The following is an 18,776-nucleotide window of genomic DNA, read 5'->3' as shown; positions in this document are numbered from 1 at the left end:
CACCGCTTACTGTTGAAATTGTTTGCCCAGCAAGCCAGTGAATAAGCGCATAAACTAGTTTAAAAACTTCACCTAAGACGTACCCTGAAATTTAAGTTGCCCTTCATTACCAATTTGTGAAATGATGCTTTAAACAAAGCGTGACATCTTTCTAGCTCACAAGAAATTGCCTCTCGATGAATAGAATGGTTTATAATGGGAAGATTAACCTATTTGTGATTCTTCTCAGTCTCTAGTCTCCGGTTTGCTGTTGATGTTGATGTTTCAATCTTGGGCAGAATTGAACTCTAAACACGTCAGGAATATGAAGTGGGGTTCCAGGTATCTCAGTACAAATTGCAGGTAAGATAAGGTGAAGGTCTGTGTTGTGCTCCTCAGAGACCCACCGCGTATCCTAAGGCTCCCATTGGACATAGAACAATAACTTCACCTTTAAGCGTACAGCTCTTATGTCCCTCTGCTGCACATAACCAGATAAGATACGATTTGTACTCGTACTTACGGAATACTATTACTCCCAGATGGGATATGCTGGGAATATGCATTGACCGCAGTGGTTAACCATGTCAATGTTATTATGAAAAGTATCAATACAAATCTAGAATAAATAGACTATTTAGTCTGCCTAGTCATTCTTGCTAATTTGTTGTATTTGGTATATCAAGGACGACTCTCTAAATACTCAATGCCTGCTGAACTGCAGAGAGTCGGTGTGTTGTTGCTCCTCTGACTTTATAAGAGCAACCAAAATATTGCCAATTGTATTGATGGCGAGGGACGCCGCTTGACACTAATTTGAGCCAATCAGAATCCGACGCCACAATAACACCAGGCTCCCTCGGGAGTTTGAGTCATGATCGGTGGCGCTGTCCTTGATTGTTTTGCACGTTTGTTAAATCCATCAATCAGAATCAATTACTGGCCGTCTCTTTTGTCTTCTAAGACAGACTTCTAAGACAAATTAGCCTTCTGGAAATGTGTCCCCGTTTGTTTTCTGCCAGTCCCTGATGTTATCTACTAGTGTCTAATTAAACTCTTGTTATTCCTGCTTTGTTTTTTACATTGTCACATCATGCCAATTAAGAACCGTTTGATTCCCACGTGTGGATTTATGCTTTTCTGCCATGCCTGCCTTGTCTCTACATGTTTTTTTTATCTAGTCTGCACCTCTTCTTTATATGCAAAGAATTTAAACCATTGTGGGAGTCCTTAGTATCTGTTGTAGCCTACTAATATAGCAAATCTTACAAGCATCACAAAATTATTTGAACAACTTAAATTGCTCAAGTTCATCTGCCCTATCCAGTTAAATTATGAACAGTATTTGGGGGTTGTGGATTTATCAGGTGGATGAGGCCAGGCTCATAGCACGCGTGCCAGGGAGTAATCAGCGAGAAGCAATATTGCATATCTATCTGCGGCGGAACCAACAGACTGCCAGGGCGAGTCTGCTGCACGGATCGAAAAGAATTTCATTGTGTGAGGAGTCCCATTCCTCCGATTGGATTTGACGTGGCCCATCTTGTGGTCCAGACCGAAGGAGAAAAACAGCAGAGAAACCAACCACTCCTTCCCGTGGTATCTTTGTCAGGAGACCAGACATCCCAACGGCCATGGGTAATTCATTAGCTCTTTGGCCACGCTGGTTATATCACAGAGAGGAAAGCCAGGAAGTAACTGTTTGGCTCCGGAGTTGACGCGTCTTTTAAGTTCATGGAAAGGTGAGTCAACGGGTATTAGCAGGGCAGTGATACTGTAACAAGAGAGTTCAAGGCTCAGGCCTCTTGTGCCCAAAAACATAGATTTCCCTCGCTATGATGACTCATCATTTGGAATAAGGGGGAGGCATATGGCTCAGGAGGTAGAGCGGGTTTGCTGGTAACCGGAGTGGGTGAATGCCCAGCAATTTTGTAAAGCGTTTAGAGTGGCACCGGTTAGAAAAGCGTTGTATAAATGCAGTCGAAAGAAAGAAAGGGATCTGTACTACAGGACACCAACTGCAGACTAGACCACTGTGACTCCCAGCGCCTTTGTAGGGGGCACGGAACTCGGAACCCTTTACCGAAGGACTTTTCCACTTCAATGATGGGATTTCTTTAATGCAAGAAACTGCATTGTTTCTTTTGCAGCGTATCAAAATGTCATGGTCCGTAATGCGGCGAAATGAGCCCCTTGTAAAATGTCTGTGACCTTTGGATTCGCCGTTCGTGACACATGGTGTTTTGATGTGCTCTGGTTGTTTGCTTTTGCTGCTCCAGTTTATTCACCTCTGCTGCTCTTAAATAAGTTACATCCCTGCTTCCCTGCCTACGGAGGAGCCAGGCAGCTGCTCAGCCACAGACTTTTATGGTCGTCATCCATTTTTCTGAAGAGGTACGACAAAAACCTTGCGATAACTTACGGCCTCCCTGGCAGCAACGTGCAGTCGTTTGTTATCTCCTTTTTTTTTCTTTTTGGGTCACGAATAAAAGGTCAAGTTTTATGTCAAATCAAGCACGGTTAAACTTCTCCCGTGCGGGTCGCCGTTGGTGATGGATGGTTAGCATTAGAAGCCATCCTGTTTTCTATTAAGAAATACGCTGTGCATGTGGGCCCGTCCATTTTATAAGGAAGCCCTTTTGGTTTTTCTAATTATCTCCTGTAAAGAAAGTGATTGACTGGATCAATCTCTACATTTTCATTGTAATCTCTTTCCTTTAATGGCAAATAGAGTATTGGATTTCTAGTGCAGATAACTCCCCCCCCCCCCCCCCTCCTTCTCTTTTCACTAACGGTAAACAAAACGCCTCGGCTACTCCACTCCCCACCCGTTCCGTGACAGCGACACCTCAGCAAATGATGCTTGAAGCGCTGCAGCGTGATAGTTTATGCTCACTGGGACCCACTGTGTCTCGTTTTGTTTAGTTTCCTTTCGTTCCCTCTCCTGTCTCAGGTTGTGCTTTAATGGCCACAGTGGCATTGCTGCGCGCTATTGAATGGTGAGGAAGAACAAGATGCACGCTGGGAGATAAAGGCAAGGCCTGCTTAGCTAGACAAATGACAACTCTCCTGGCAGCATTGAATCTGTGTGATTACTCCCCGATGCCCGCATTGTGTTCTACTTTTACTTCTTTTTTTAACTCTAAAGCCATATGCTTGAAACACGCTGGTATATGTTGAGCAGCAAATTAGTAATAGGATATGGGGAAAAGCATGCCAATACACTTCCAAGTATCCTCGCCTCCCGACTGTTTGTTATATTTAAGATGGATTGAGCTACAAAGACTTGTATGCACACACAGGATCTTCCACACACTCAGAAACACACACACACACACACACACACACACACACACACACACACACACACACACACACACACACACACACACACACACACACACACACACACACACACACACACACACACACAGCTCAAAGCACAAATCCATGAAGTCCTTGTAAGAAAGCATTTCTTCCAGGTTTCAGGGCCAAACTGTTTTACAATGTCTTTGTGCTGTTTCTCTCCCTTGACAGGGCATAAGAGGTGCCTTTTCAAATAAGTAATTCTGAAGCCTTCCTGTGGCTTCTCTGCATTACAGCTATTAAATAAAAAAATAAATAAACTGCTGGGATTAAATGTCATTCTTTGACGCAAGCCTTGGAGATGGAAATGAACTAGCATCACATTATTAGAGTTAAATACAAATGAATAAATTAAATGGCTCTCAATACTAATTGAACACTAATTTAATGTTTAATGTGGATTTTTACATACACACACACATTGTGAATTAAGTAAGAATTGTTCTTTGACATTATTTGTTCATATTTTATAATAAACATGGTTACGTGTCTAATCAGACAGTAAGCCTGTCAAAACCTTCAGCAGGTTTTGATAGTAATTATTTGACCCATTACATGCTGACATGTTTTTCTGTTTGTCTTGAAACTGGTTAGAAAAAATAATATTTTCATTTGTTGATGAAAACAATTATTTTTTTCACTATTTCACTACAGGTGATTGCCCAGTGGGGAACATCATTACCGCTATCATAAAGCACAGATATTGTTATGTCTGAAAATCTAATTTAAATTTGCATCAGATGTACAAAGAAACCATAATATCCAGGCATTAAAGGTACTTTATCGGTAATGAAGAGTTGTGTGAAATAGCTAGGATGTAAGCATACATTCTTGGCATTTGGGCATTTTTAATAGTACATTTAATATGTTTGCAATGTTTGCTTTCTTAACGTCTAGTTTTTAAACAAGAGTTTGTCCGTCCAGTGTGACCCTCACACTGGTGTGTGAATGGGTGCATAAATGGGTGAATGTGAGGCAATAATTATAAAGAAAAGTGCTTTGAGTTGCCAATGGTTAGAAAGGCGCTATTTGAATGCAGTCCATTTACCATTTACATCGGTGGCAACAACTTGAGGCTGGGTTATGCGTGTTTCCCTTCCAATGCCGGGTCCCCTGCTCAGCCTTCCTGTGTTCTCCTCCACAGGCTTTCCGGGACGAACATCCCGGCACCCATCATCAGCAACAAGAACTGGCTGCGGCTGCACTTTGTGACGGAGAGCAACCATCGACACAAGGGCTTCAGGGCCCAGTACCAGGGTAAGACACGAGCCCTCCACCATGTCACCGGCCCCGGGCATTAAACACTAAAACACGCCGCCGAACCTCCCCCACTAATCACCTTCATGTTTTAATTCTTTATTTTTTAACCTGAATGTTAACAAGGTTCCTGTCGAGGGCAGACTCTAAACGGAGGCTGGTTGTGGTGCTGTCCTTTGACAGCGGTCCCCCTTGTTGTTAAAAAATAGCTCAAGGGTACAGCCTTTTTTAGTTAAAAAACATAAACCTCCCCAAAAAAAACATCATTGATTCTTCAAGACCTTATAAACACTGTGCTGTAGATATGGTAGGGCCTTTTACGAATTCAATCCATGCAAATGATCCTATAGGTCAACTGCTAGTACAGGGGGCTGAGGAGCGAAAGCGTTGCAAGCATAAGAGAGAAACCAGCGCCCTGTTTACTGCGGCAGTGTTGCGCAATCCATCTACATTAGTCACGTATTTACAATGGAAATCAGAAAGAAAAAAGTTGTGGATTACCGCGATGATGCATAACCCACCCAGAGAAAGGTCTCTATTGTGCGGCGTGCTTTGGTGAATAACAATCACCACCTTTACACAGTCACTAAATTGGCACAGTTACAATTCGCCGTCGTTGAACATCATGATTTAAAAATGGAATGAAACGCACCCCGGGCTGGAGGGAGATTGTTCTAGAAGCAAATAGTCCTCATCTAGCTTGACACTTCGTTCATTGCTTCTGGCTAAACTGTGAGACCGCACAGCTATGACGATCGCTTGCATCACCTGTGCTTTGTGCAGACTCCTGGCCCACCTGTTGTGTTTAATTACATTAAGTGAGAGTGTGGTCTTTCTGCTTTCCTTTGATTCTGTGTGGGGATGTCCCCCCCCCCCCCCCCTTTTTTGTTACAATAACCCGCTCTGACACGCATATATTATTCACTGTACTGCTTAATACAGGACAGACTTCAAGTAGGACAGAGTTCCTACAGTCTGCGTTATGAAGTCGATGGCATAACAACGGCCCTTGTTGCATTAATGGGTCATTGTTTGCATCACAGAGACTGTAATTGTACCTGTGAAATAAGTTGTGCCTGTGCTGTCTCTTCTCCCGTCTAATACTGTAACTTCTTTTTTTTATCGAATGGCCTTGCTCTCAACCAGTGAAAAGCTCGGGAGAGCTTAAATCCAGAGGGGTTAAATTATTACCAGGAAAGGACAACACTAACAAACTCTCTTTGAGTAAGTCTTTTATTTTCTCTTATGCAAATGTCTTTCATTGTTTTGTGTTGTTTGGGTTTATTCGGGGCTTGCGTTGTGGGTTCTGTGTTATTTTTTTGCCTTTTTCCTTTTTCTGTTGCTGCATCGTTCGCCCAAGGACCTTAAAGAGACAGTACCGCATTCCACTGAAGTGCGGTCCCTTTTCATTTCAACCCCCCGCCGTCTTGCAGAAACTGCAGAGCAATTATCTACTACAATCCCTCCTCATAAAGTCCGATACCTAATCAAGGGCCCAAGTCTGAAAAAAACATAAACTAAATCTAGACACTTGAGTGGTACCTGGTTGTAATCTCTATCACAACCTTAAGTGCCCTTATCGAACTCCGCCCCTCCTTTTGTAAGGAGACGCAAACAATGCAGAGGCTTTGAATAAATATAATATAAATATCATATATAAATCAGGCTAAAAGACCGCGTGATTACCGCTGCGTCAAAGCAGCCATAACACTATTATAACCCACGATAATTAACTTGAGTGGTTGTAATTGAGAAAGAGCGTTACCCGCTTTGAATGTTTACGATTCCTTGCGTCTGATGTCTTAATGCCAGAGTGATATCACCCTTTTCCTGGATGTCATTTCCAGCCAACTTCTTTATTTGATTCCTTCTTTTATTTGCCACAATATCTTGCCATAGAAATGTGACTGTTTTTTTTTTTTATTCATATACACTGACTTTTATTCATGGAAACCTGTGTATTTTCCTAGGTATGGAATATATTTAATTCCATCTGGGAGGCTTTTATCTGGGCTACGGAGACCATTAGTATGTATGGAAAGCTTTGCCGAGTGAATATTGCGGCTCCTGCGATGTAGTTGGAGGTTATTTAATCCTCTTTAAGTCCCTTTTGGGCCCAGATAGATTTCTTCTATTTCGTCTGGTGAGGAGAAGAGGCCTTGCCTTTTCCCTATTGTTCACTTTGATAACTCTCATGTGGGGCGGAGGGTTTGAACGCAACACCGTGGGCAAGAAATGCGGAGCGCAAAGAGCAGACGAATCCCCCATTGCTTTGAGGAGGATGAGATCTCAATGCACTCCCCTACTTCACATTCAACGCCTTCTTTAAATGAAAAGACAACCGTACAAACAACCTAAAGTGTTGTTGACACATTGGCAGGAAACCCAAAACAGAAAGGGGTGGAGTTATGCCTTATTTCCTGTCTCGCAGCGGACATATCCTAGCTAATTCGGAAGAGGATTTTAAGAAGTGTATTTCTACTGTGGCTGGTGGGGGTGTTGGCTTTGGAACCTTTATAGGCGCTTTAAGTAGATCTTCGGTGTCCGAATGTGATGTGGTTTTATGTTTCTAATCTCTTCCCACCTGGAAAAGCGAAGTTATGGTGGCCAACTTTGTTTTTACAGTTAATTAAGCGCTTGAAGATCGCTGCCTCCAACGACACGATTGATTGACGCAAATGAGTCGCAAAATAACGTGAAATGCCCAGTTCCACAAGATTTGGGGCTGGTTTGCGATGAGTCCCTAGAATGTTGAACTCAAGACTGATTTTGTGAGACTGTGGCGTTACTCAAACCGCCAGACGTATTAATCTCGGGCACGAGGAGAATGTACCCTTTTCCCTCTAACTCCCTCTCTCTTCCCCTCTCTGTCTCTCTGTCGTTTCCTCTCCAGTGAATGAAGGCGGAATCAAGCAGGTGTCTAATTACTGCCCCGACCCTGGGGAGCCCGAGAATGGCAAGCGGATTGGCACCGACTTCAGGTGAGTCCGCAGCTCCTATGAACGGGCTGAGGTGGAACCGTCGGTCCAAAGGGAAGTGGTCATGTGATGGCTCCTGGCGACCCTGGGGTCTTCCGTTATATATCCCCTCCAATGCCTTTTAGATAAAGCTGATTAAACCTTAATTAGCTAAGTTTAATTAATAAATAAATACGTTTTAAGGTTCTGTTTGTGTTTCTCGAAAAGTTGTAGGCATTAATACTTATTGCTTACTTGTAAATATCTAGTTCTGGTTTTGGTGATTTATTAATTTGTTGTTGGAGTGCCAGTTTTTGGTTTGTAAGGGGGATTTATATCAGAATATAAAGTGTGTTAGATTGTAACAATTTTATAATCCTCAATAATTGTGTGCCAGGGTTCAGAATGAAATTACTTTTAACACACACACACACACACACACACACACACACACACACACACACACACACACACACACAGACGCGCGCACATCTACACGGACACACAACTACACAGACACACACACACAAACAGAAGAATATGTGTACATAAATAATTCTGCAGCAGTTTCTTTCTCACAAACAAATGCATAACACACTTGAATAATGCATCAGTTTATATCACCTCGGCAGAGACAGATGGATCCAGATACTCACTCATACCCAGCAGCACGTTAAGGGAGTCTTCTCAGTGAGCAGGATGACCGTGGGTCTGAAGATACCGGCCTGTAGATAACTGCCCTGTGATCTCCCATGAGGTCTTCTCTCAAGTTCCTTGCTCCCCATGGAACCCCTTCATGCTTTCCGACACACGCACACGCACACACACACACACACACACACACACACACACACACACACACACACACACACACACACACACACACACACACACACACCAACTCTACTGGCTCACTGGCTACTACTCCCCACCAAGAGTACATTAAATCTATTTTTCTTTCTGTGCAGAACCAGCCAGTGAACTGGGTCAGAGAGAGATGAAAGCAAATCCGTTTCATTACACTTTTGACTTTGTTCCCTGAATTATGGACTCTGATGCCACGCTGGGAACGAATACACTCATGACTCTTGAACCGTACCTACACACACCGTCCAATAGGAACCTGTTGGCCAATCTCCACAGTGTGAATAATTGCAACACAAATTGTTTTTCTCGCTCCTGGAAAATTCTGTTCCTGGGAATGTTGTCATTTTCACTAAAAAGGGAAATAATCACGGGAGACGAAATTACTGTTTGGTTTTCTCCAGCACCGGAGCGACGGCTCAGTTCACGTGCAACGAGGACCACGTGCTGCAGGGCTCCAAGACCATCAGCTGCCAGCGCGTGGCCGAGGTGTTCGCCGCCTGGAGCGACCACAGGCCTGTCTGCAAGGGTGAGAGGGGGAGGGTGAGGGAGGGAGGGAGGGGGAGACATGGAGAGAAAGAGAGAGGGAGAGAGAGAGAGAGAGAGAGCGAGAGGGAGGGAGACATAGACCGAGAGAGAGGGAGACATGGACAGAGAGAGGGGGAGACATGGACAGGGAGAGAGACGGGGACAGAGAGACATGGACAGAGAGAGAGACGGGGACAGAGAGAGAGACATGGACAGAGAGACATGGACAGGGGGAGAGAGAGACATGGTGGACAGAGAGAGAGACGGGGGGAGAGAGACATGGACAGAGAGAGAGACGGGGGGAGAGAGACATGGACAGAGAGAGAGCCATGGAGAGTGAGACATGGACAGAGTGAGAGAGGGAAGAGACATGAGGAGAGGAAGGGTTGATTAAAGCTGAGCCTCCGGACAACGAGCTCCTCGCTGTGATGGAGGAAGGAAGGGCCCCGTTAATTATTCATGGCTCTCTCTGTCGCAGCCGCGTTCTAATTTTACTATTTGTAAAAAAAAAAAAAGAATGAAAGGAGGAAAAAAAAGTTAAATAAATAAAACCAACGTGTTATTTGATTCACCTCACGTTGCCCAGAGCTCCTTTCTAATGTGACGGATGGGAACAGTGATTACAGAGCTGGGGTTAGCAGGGACTTCAGCGCCACGGCCAGGGTGCTGTTCTGCTCATGTAATGTGAACTGGTAGAAAGGTATTTGTTTAATGGTAGTAATTAGGGTATTGTCATGTCTTTATGTAAATAACATAAAAGTGACCCTTTCTCACCTTTCCCTTTCCTAACTTACCGTTAAATTCAAACTTTAGGAACACGTGTTCTGAGGTTGAACATTAAATGTAAACTTTATGATTACAAATCCACCCAATATACCATGTAGCTGATGTGTAAGTGTGTGCGCGTGTGTGTGTGTGTCTGTTTCCATGTGTGTGTTTGAGGGTGTGTGTGTGCGCATGTCTGTGTTTGTCTACGAATGTCTGTGCACTTATGTGTGTGTGTGTGGGTGTTTGCATCTATGTGTGCGCATGTCTGTGGGTGTGTGTGTGTGTGTGTGTGTGGGAGTGGGAGTGTGTGTGTGTGTGTGTATGTGCGTGTGCGTATAACCGACTCTGTGTCTGTGTGTATGTGTACGACTCTTTGTGTGTGTGTGTGTGTGTGTGTGTGTTTGTGTGTGTGTTTGTGTGTTGTGTATGACTCTCTCTGTGTGTGTGAGCAGTGAAGACCTGCGGCTCAAACCTCCAGGGCCCCTCGGGGACCTTCACCTCCCCCAACTTCCCCATCCAGTACGAGAGCAACTCCCAGTGTGTGTGGATCATCAGCGCCAGCGACCCAAACAAGGTAAAACCCCAGGGAAATGAGGCCCGTTCTATCACAGGGACCTGGGGCTGATTGCAGGACGGGCCGGTGAACACCGTAATCCCCCACTAACACAACCAAAGGCCAGTGTGCCGTGCAGGCGGTGGTGGTCGGGCTGTTCAGGAGAAGTTTCTTGTTGGCGGACATGTTGGGTTTCGCCTTCAGCCCACAATATAAAGTTGGGAGTTAGGTTAAGACCAGTGCGGGCTCTCACTGCAATCAGCCATGACAAAAAGACTAATAATGTACACACATTTTTTGTGTGCTGTGCTTCTGCGTGCGTCCTAATACCAGCGTGATATCACACTTTACTTGTGCTGCAAATTCTATTTGCAGCACTATTTTCTGTTTTATTTAAGAGCATATAAATATGTATTTATATATTTTTGTTACATTTTCATGATTATTATCATTGGAGAAATAATGTGCAAAAATACTGACGGCACAATAGTGTTCTGTTATAAAATAATCAAAACCGTGGGATGACATGGTAGGCGGCGTTAGCTCATGATTAATCTAAGATGGAAAAATCGACGGGAGGCAATTGACAATCTATTTTTGTTTAAATTCTCATTCCACACGTACCAAAGAATTGGTATCTGGGGCTGCCGCAGGCCAATAAGAAGCCTATCTAATAGTTTCATATAGTCCAAATTAAATGATTGGGTGACCTATCTGTCCGTCGAACTACCTCCCTGGGTTACCTGCACACACTCTACACCTGCACTCAGCATGCCTGACTTGAGTCTTCCACAAGGCGAGGCAGACCAAGTGCTCAAGCTAGCAAGCTAATCATGTGTTTGGGGAAGTGGCTTACTCTGGCTGGCTTATCCAAGTTGCCACCCTGGATTTAAGAGGGAAGGTGACTTCATAACAGAACACAGCCTATATATTTGATTGTGAAGAACAGAGGCAACAGTTTAATTAGACCTTGAGGTTGCGTTGGCTATAAATTGCAGATTGAAAACTGTATGCGCTGACATTAATGCAAAAGAGATTTAGCTTGAACCCATAGTGCGCTTGCATGCTATTTCTTGTTAGGCTGTGTAGATTGCACTGTTTCTGTCAGGCCCCGTTCACACGAAGCCGAAACGGGCGAAACCGTTACGGTTTCGATCTATCCGGTTTCAAAGTATCTCCGTAAAGACGAAGCCAAGCGAAACCGGGTAGATCTGTAGAAACGCTGTAGTACACATTCCAGGCCCATAAGGGGCGCCTCTTCTGGTACAGAAATCCAGAAGAAATGAAATAAGAAGAAGAGGCGAGCATGCGCATAAAGGCTGCCCTTATGCGCATGCTCGCATGTGATTTCTGGGACTCCGCGGGCTTAAGAGCCATTGGCTAGAAGGTCGAGGGGTGGGGCGATGACGTCATGGTTTGCGGTTTCAGTCGGTTTCAGGCGTACACACGAATCCAAAACGAAACCGGGTAGATTTGAAACCACCTCCGAGGGTGGTTTCAGAAGTTTGCGGTTTCGGTCAGCGGATTCGCCGGCTTCGTGTGTACGGAAGGCCGAACCGTACAAGACCTTTGCGGTTTCGCCATGAAATCGGCTTCGTGTGAACGGGGCCTTAGTCTGTTAATGCATGCACCCGAGACCTACTGCAGTCCCTGATCAACCTTAAACCTCCCTCTGCCCGTGCACATCAGCACCGTGCATACACACACACATATCACCACCGTGCACACACACATCACCTCCGTGCACATACACACACATCGGCACCCTGCACACACAAACACATCAGGACTGTGCACGCACGCACGCACACAAACACACACACACGCATCAGCACTGTGAACACACACATACACATCAGCACTGTGCACACACACATGCAGCCACACATCAGCACTGTGCAAACCCATACAGATCAGCACTGTGCACACACACGCACATCATAATTTTGCACATAAACAAACACACATCATTGTGCACATATACACATCAGCGCCGTATATCCACACACATCAGCAACGTGCACACCCACTCACATCAACGTAGTGCGACTCACACACACTTAAGCGCTATAGCTTTAGAACTGATATGCCATTTTGTTTTGAAGCGGCATGTGCAGATTGGAATAGAGACAACATCCAACCCGCCATGACTTCAGACAGTCACAATAGGCCCAGTAATCTGGAGCGTTCTGGTTGTTCTGAGCACAAGCGTGGGTTGTGTAACACACTGCCACGTTGAAATCCTTGAGATCACAGAGGTGTTCCTGCGACCGCTTCGCTGGAGGGCTCTGGTTCATGTGTTGCGGTGGCGTTAGTTCTGCTTTACAGGACTTAAGCAGCATTGGCTACCTGGGTAATGGTGCAGGATGGCTGGAAGCTGGAGGTGGTATTGGCTCCTCTGCCCAGGCACCTGCTAGATCTATCCATATCAAACGCGATTGTGAGTGTTTGAACTGCGTTGTGTGCATGCAACTATTGTGTTGAAAAAAACAGTACTTAGCTTTGTCTAGTATCTTATCCTAGCTATCTTTTTGTGTACGGGGAATGGGTTAACCTAGCAATTGTTAGTGCTTGGCACTTGGTTCTATGAACATCCTTACTGTACCGACGGCGATATATTGTATCTCTTTCTTCTGACAAATGTAAGTCGCTTCGGATAAAAGTGTCTGCTAAATGCCCTGAATGTAAATGTGTTAAGAAGCGAGTATATTCATCTGTTGTAATCGACAATTTGGCGAGGGTCATCATTTGCCCGAAACTGACCTCTAAATGCTAATGGGTGGCATCATGAAAAATCTTTACAGCTCGCTGTAAAGTTTCGCTGCACAAGAGTCTTCATGTTATTTACAAGGGCAGGATTTTCATTGCAGTGATGAATTAGTGCAGTTGTAGTGGAAATCCCAGGATAGCGTGAGTCACAGAAGGTTAAATGAACCATTCTAGCTCCAATGACTGAGCATATTAGCTCCTCAGCAATTAGCATATAATGTAAATGCATCGCGCTTCTTTCCTTTTTATAGTCACTGAACGGCTGAACTACGACCCTATAACTCTCACCTGTGAAACATTTCTCTTCGGAAAGTAGGTGCATCCTCCAGCATCATTTTTCTTCCCGGGCCTATCTTTTAATGGCTGCATTAAAGGTCCCATATTATTATATGACCAGGTGTGAGTGTGATTAGCCATTACAAGCCGTTTGGAAAATCTGCCTCTTCCTGTGTTTTAGTGACATCACAATTAGGTGTGTCCACCTAGATGTATGACGGATAGATGAGCAACCTTTGCTACAGTCCACTGGGGTAGGCTGGTAGACTGATCTATTCAGAACACATCTAGGTTGACACACCCACTTGTGATGTCACCAGATACAGAATTTCAAAACGGCTTGTAACGGCTAATCACACTCACACCTGTTGGTATAATCTGGGACCTTTTATGTTTTTTGGGCGAGGATAGAGGTGAAACAGGCTACAATATAACCGTGTCTGCTCCCGAAATCTGCCGTTGTTTCTCTGCCATCAGAACGACATTCGTACGCAGCGGGTGCATAATCACTTTCACTTTCATTATCGGCGGACTATGGCTGTTGGCAGCGCCCGGTTGGCCGGCGTCCTCGTCAATGGGGAAGTGTTATGGAGGGACGTGGCGATTGAATGTGATCACACAGTCCCCCAAAGTGAAGAGGTCAAAGCTGTTCAACTAATGCTAATTATTTGCTCTTCAACAAAACATCTGGCTCGAATCACTCCTATCGGGGTGCTATACAGACGGCCGTGTTCATTGTGGTGTCGGCTCACTGTTAATAATAACCCACTGATGCTCATAGAGCTCTCTCAATGGCGGCCGAGTGCCAACCGAAAGAATGAAACGTTAACCAGACAACGGAAAAAAAGTCCCAGACTGTTGAGTCGGTCTAGTATTTTTGTCTGAATATTATTATGATCATTTCTTTGTAGGTGAATTACAACCACTTTGGCTTTTCTGTGTAGTCTGCAGAGATTGGCTTTCCCGGGGCCAGATAGTAGAAAGCCAAAGACTAAACCGTACTCTTTTTCCATTTGCTGCCGGCGTTAATATGTGCAGCAACATGGCGCCGTGTGTGTAGGAGCTGAGCCTGTGTTTGGGGTAAAGCCTGTGTTTGGGCAGGGATGGATTCTACTATGGCTGCCGTCGGGCAACCCTTGTTTCCCTCATTGGAAGTGTTTGCAACCGCTGCCAACATAATCACGGAGCAGGCTTTAATTTTCTGGTTTTATGTGCACTTGGAGGGGAGAATGTAGGGAAAGGATCCGGAGCAGCAGCGGCAGCTGACAAAGATTTATAAGCGCAGTACGCGAGCAGGCAATTATTTTTGGTCAACAGAGACTCTAAAATTCCATCTGACTGTGATTGTGTCTCAATATTTGATTTCTGCCTCCAAAACGAATGTGAAGTCATGCCACTGTCAATTTGTTCATTTCCCCTCTGAAGATTGTTTGTGGTGCCCTTTGGATGCGGGGGGGGGGGGGGGGGGGGGGGGGGGGGGGGGGGGGGGGGGAGGGAGGTTATGGCAGGGAAACAGAGTATGCTTCACTCTCTTGCCAAGGAAATAGATGTGTTGTGGGAGGATTTTTGCCAGGCATTTGGCTCCTGACTTCGTCTTATTCTGTTCGCCTCCCTGAGATTTAGTTAGTGTCTGCATTATTCATTGAGGGTCTGAATGTGCCTGAATGCATGGAAACGCATCAGAGTTGATGAGATCGGAGGTGGGGTCGGGGGGGGGAGAGGTGAGGGTACCAGAGAAGGGATTTAGTTGCATTGTCTGATCTGCGGTGGTCTAAAACATGTTTAAAATATGTATAAGTAATATGTAAAATATGCGTATTCTGCCTAAACAGACTCTCCTCAGCTTTTTGGCAAACAGTTTCTCTCCAAGGACGGCTTATGGAAATGATTAGCTGTTTGTATGTTTTGAATCTCATGCATAAATGCCGGATGATTAAAATATCGTATCAGGGATCATTTGAAATTAATGCTGAACTTGCAAAGTTGGTTGAGGGGATACTTAAAATATAATAAAGACATTTTTTATGTCAAGAAATTTAAGCCGCGATATTAAAGCCAAAGGGAATGGTTTAATATAGTATATTAGTATTCTGATTTTAAATTAACCTTCTCACAGGTTATCCAGATCAACTTTGAGGACTTTGATCTGGAGATCGGCTATGATTCGCTGACCATCGGTGACGGTGGGGAGGTTGGCGACTCTAAGACGGTCATTCAAGTGTAAGTAGTTCATATTCAACCGATCCCACGGGCCTCAAACCACCATTTGAATGGTAGAACTAAAAATAAATCATTAAAAATTAAGTCATGTTTTGACGTCAAACTGACAGAAATGACTAGAATATCTCTCTCCAAACCCTCTTTCTAAATGTTGAAACCAATGTACCCGCCACTCTCAGTTCACTTAATACTTAAAAATAGATAACGCTGCAATCAGGACACATTCAAAATAAAAGCGTGGATCTCTTTCCGACCCCTGCTGTGTCTTTGTGCCGCACCTTCCCTGCAGGTTGACCGGAAGCTTTGTTCCTGACCTGATTGTCAGCTTATCCCATCAGATGTGGCTCCATCTCCAGTCTGATGAGAGTGTGGGCTCCATCGGATTCAAGATCAACTACAAGGGTACGCTACCTGGCACAGATGGCAACGGCTGCTCGGTGTGGCTCTGTGCAGCCAGTCAAACTTGTCCTTTCCTCTATTCTTTTTTTTCTGGCGCTCTGTCTGTCTTCCTGTCGTCCTCCTGTCATCATTCTTTCTGTCTGACCGTCTGTCTGTCTGTCTGTCAGTCTCTCTGTCTTTGTCGACATTCCTTCTGTCTGTCCGTCAGTCTTTCTGTCTTTGTCGTCTTTCTTTCCTTCTGTCTGTCTGTCTGTCTCTCTGTCTCACTCTGTCTGTCAGTCTTTCTGTCTTTGTAATCATTCTTTCTGTCGGCCTCTCTGTCTCTCTGTCTTTGTCATCATTCTTTCTGTCGGCCTCTCTGTGTCTCTGTCAGTCTCTCTGTTTGTCAGTCTGTCTGTCTTTCTCTCATCCGTCTGCCCATCCATCCGTCACCTTCCTCGGTTGAAAAGGACCCGGACTTCCAAAAACCCTTTTCGGAGCCAAGGGGATTAGACTTCTGCACTCCTAAAGATAAAGATGACCTCACCCCAAATACTTCCTCAGACGCTCCGGATCCCTCGCCCCTGCATTATACACATTGCCATTCCCCCCCCTCCTCCTTCCTCCAATGTTCTGCCTGGCTTCCCCCGCAGAGATTGACAAGGAGAGCTGCGGTGACCCGGGCACTCCGCTCTACGGCTACAAAGAGGGCGGGGGCTTCCTGAACGGGGACGTCCTCCGCTTCGAATGCCAGTTTGGCTTCGAGCTGATCGGCGAGAGAACCATCACGTGCCAGAACAACAATCAGTGGTCCGCTAATATCCCCATCTGCATATGTGAGTGGAGGCGGCGCCGCGCTCTGATGCCAACGCAAATGTTAAAGCAGTTATCTGTGGGGGGAGGTGGGGGTTATGGGGGGGGGGGGGATATGCTTTGATTGAGATGTAGCCTGGATGTGTGAATGAATAACACAGCGACGTATGTGTGTTTAAACAGCATTTTGACATACTCGTTTTTGATTGACGTTTGCATTGAGGCCATTTAGCAGATGCTTTTATCCAAAGTGACTCCCAACCATTATACACTTATATCGACGGCGGGGTCAGCCATGCAAGTATTACACACACATACACACATTTAGGGAGGAGTCAACCCTGCAAGTATTACAGACGCATATACACGCGTCTTGCTCAGGGACACCTTGACACTCTGCTAGGAGGAACCGGGGATCGAACTAGCGTCTACCTCCTGAGCTTAGCGAACGGACCACACCCGTTATCCATTGATATTCTTGAGCCCATCCGTCCTAAAGAAGAATCTTCCCTCCTTCTGTCGCTATGTAGTGCCCTGACCGGTCTTGGCCCATGACTGGAAGTGTTTTAGTGTTGGAAAGCTGTTGTCTTCTATTGTATCGTACCACTCCACTGGAACCATGTGGCTGCCATGAGGATACTCTGGTTTGCTCCACTGCTGCGGCAAGTGTGTGCTCCACTTGCCGCTCTCTTGTCATTGTTCTTCACGCTTCGGTTTGCTCCGTGTAGCCGTGGAGCACTCCTAAAACACGAACCCGGGGGGTTTAGATGCGTCGCTCGAACATGTTTTCGTATTATACCTTTTTCCTGGAGGGAGGGGATGGAAAAAAACTTGGCAAACCGCGTTTTAAAAAATCGACAGTTTTATTCTGTCTCTCTCGGTCTTCCCTCTAAACTCTGTTTCCAAATGTTCAATCTAATCTACCCCCCGCCGTCAGTTCACTTAATACTTAAAGGTGACATATTATGCCACCAGGTGTGAGTGTGATTATCCGTTACAAGCCATTTTGAAAATCGGACTCTTCCCAAGTGGGCGTGTCCACATAGATGTATGACGGATAGATGAGCTACGTTTGCTACAGTCCACTGGGTAGGCTGGTTGACTGATCTATCCAGCACACATCTAGGTGGACACGCCCACTTGTGATGTCAGAAGAGGCAGATTTTCAAAGCGCTTGTGACGACTAATCACACTCACACCTGGTGGTATAATATGTCACCTTTAAACAAGAACCCTGTAATCAGGACACACTCGGAGGAAAGCGTGGCTTCCTTTTGACCCCTGCTGTGTCTTTGCCCTGGACCTTCTCTGCACGCCCTCTTCTCTCTTTTCCCTGTCGTTTCTCAGTACCGTGTTTTTCCTACGTTTAAAAAAATCTAAACCGTTTTGTTCCGTCTCTCTTCCCGCCCTCTTGTCTCTCTCCCCTCTCCCCCCCCCCCCCCCCCCCCCCCCCCCCCCCCCCCCCCCCCCCCAGTCCCGTGTTTCTCCAACTTCACGGCGCCGATGGGCACGGTGCTGTCCCCGGACTACCCCGAGGGCTACGGGAACAACCTGAACTGCGTGTGGCTCATCATCTCGGAGCCGGGCTCGCGCATCCACCTGGCCTTCAACGACTTCGACCTGGAGCCGCCCTACGACTTCCTGACCATCAAGGACGGCGGCGAGCAGTCGGGCGCCACAATGCTGGGACGCTACTCCGGGGCGGAGGTGCCCTCCCACCTGACGTCCAACAGCAACGTCCTGCAGCTGGAGTTCCAGGCAGACCACTCCATGTCGGGCCGCGGCTTCAACATCACCTACAGCAGTAGGTCAACGTGTGTGTGTGTGTGTGTGTGTGTGTGTGTGTGTGTGTGTGTGTGTGTGTGTGTGTGTGTGTGTGTGTGTGTGTGTGTGTGTGTGTGTGTGTGTGTGTGTGTGTGTGTGTGTTCGCTTGAATAACATTGCGCTAATATTGTTACACGAAAATGAATAACATAAAAGCCACAGAACAGAAATAGGTTTACCATAATAACATATTGCTCCTTTGCCGACCATGTCCTTATTAACAT

At 45.7% G+C, this 18,776-nt stretch overlaps 1 protein-coding gene across 1 annotated transcript in view; it reads left to right on the top strand.

Annotated features, from left to right (window-relative positions):
- The window catches only part of LOC115553642 (CUB and sushi domain-containing protein 3-like), a 251,189-nt gene that overhangs the window by 56,152 nt on the left and 176,261 nt on the right, over window positions 1-18,776 (top strand). The window contains 9 exon segments of the mRNA XM_030370072.1: window positions 4,490-4,602; window positions 5,749-5,826; window positions 7,496-7,583; window positions 8,828-8,952; window positions 10,172-10,293; window positions 15,434-15,537; window positions 15,827-15,939; window positions 16,569-16,751; window positions 18,203-18,532. Coding sequence (XP_030225932.1) covers window positions 4,490-4,602; window positions 5,749-5,826; window positions 7,496-7,583; window positions 8,828-8,952; window positions 10,172-10,293; window positions 15,434-15,537; window positions 15,827-15,939; window positions 16,569-16,751; window positions 18,203-18,532 — 1,256 coding nt within the window.

Source organism: Gadus morhua, chromosome 11 (genome assembly GCF_902167405.1).
Source record: "Gadus morhua chromosome 11, gadMor3.0, whole genome shotgun sequence".
Classification (NCBI taxonomy): domain Eukaryota; kingdom Metazoa; phylum Chordata; class Actinopteri; order Gadiformes; family Gadidae; genus Gadus; species Gadus morhua.
The sequence above is the reverse complement of the archived record's forward strand: the minus strand, read 5'-3'. Positions and strand labels throughout refer to the sequence as shown.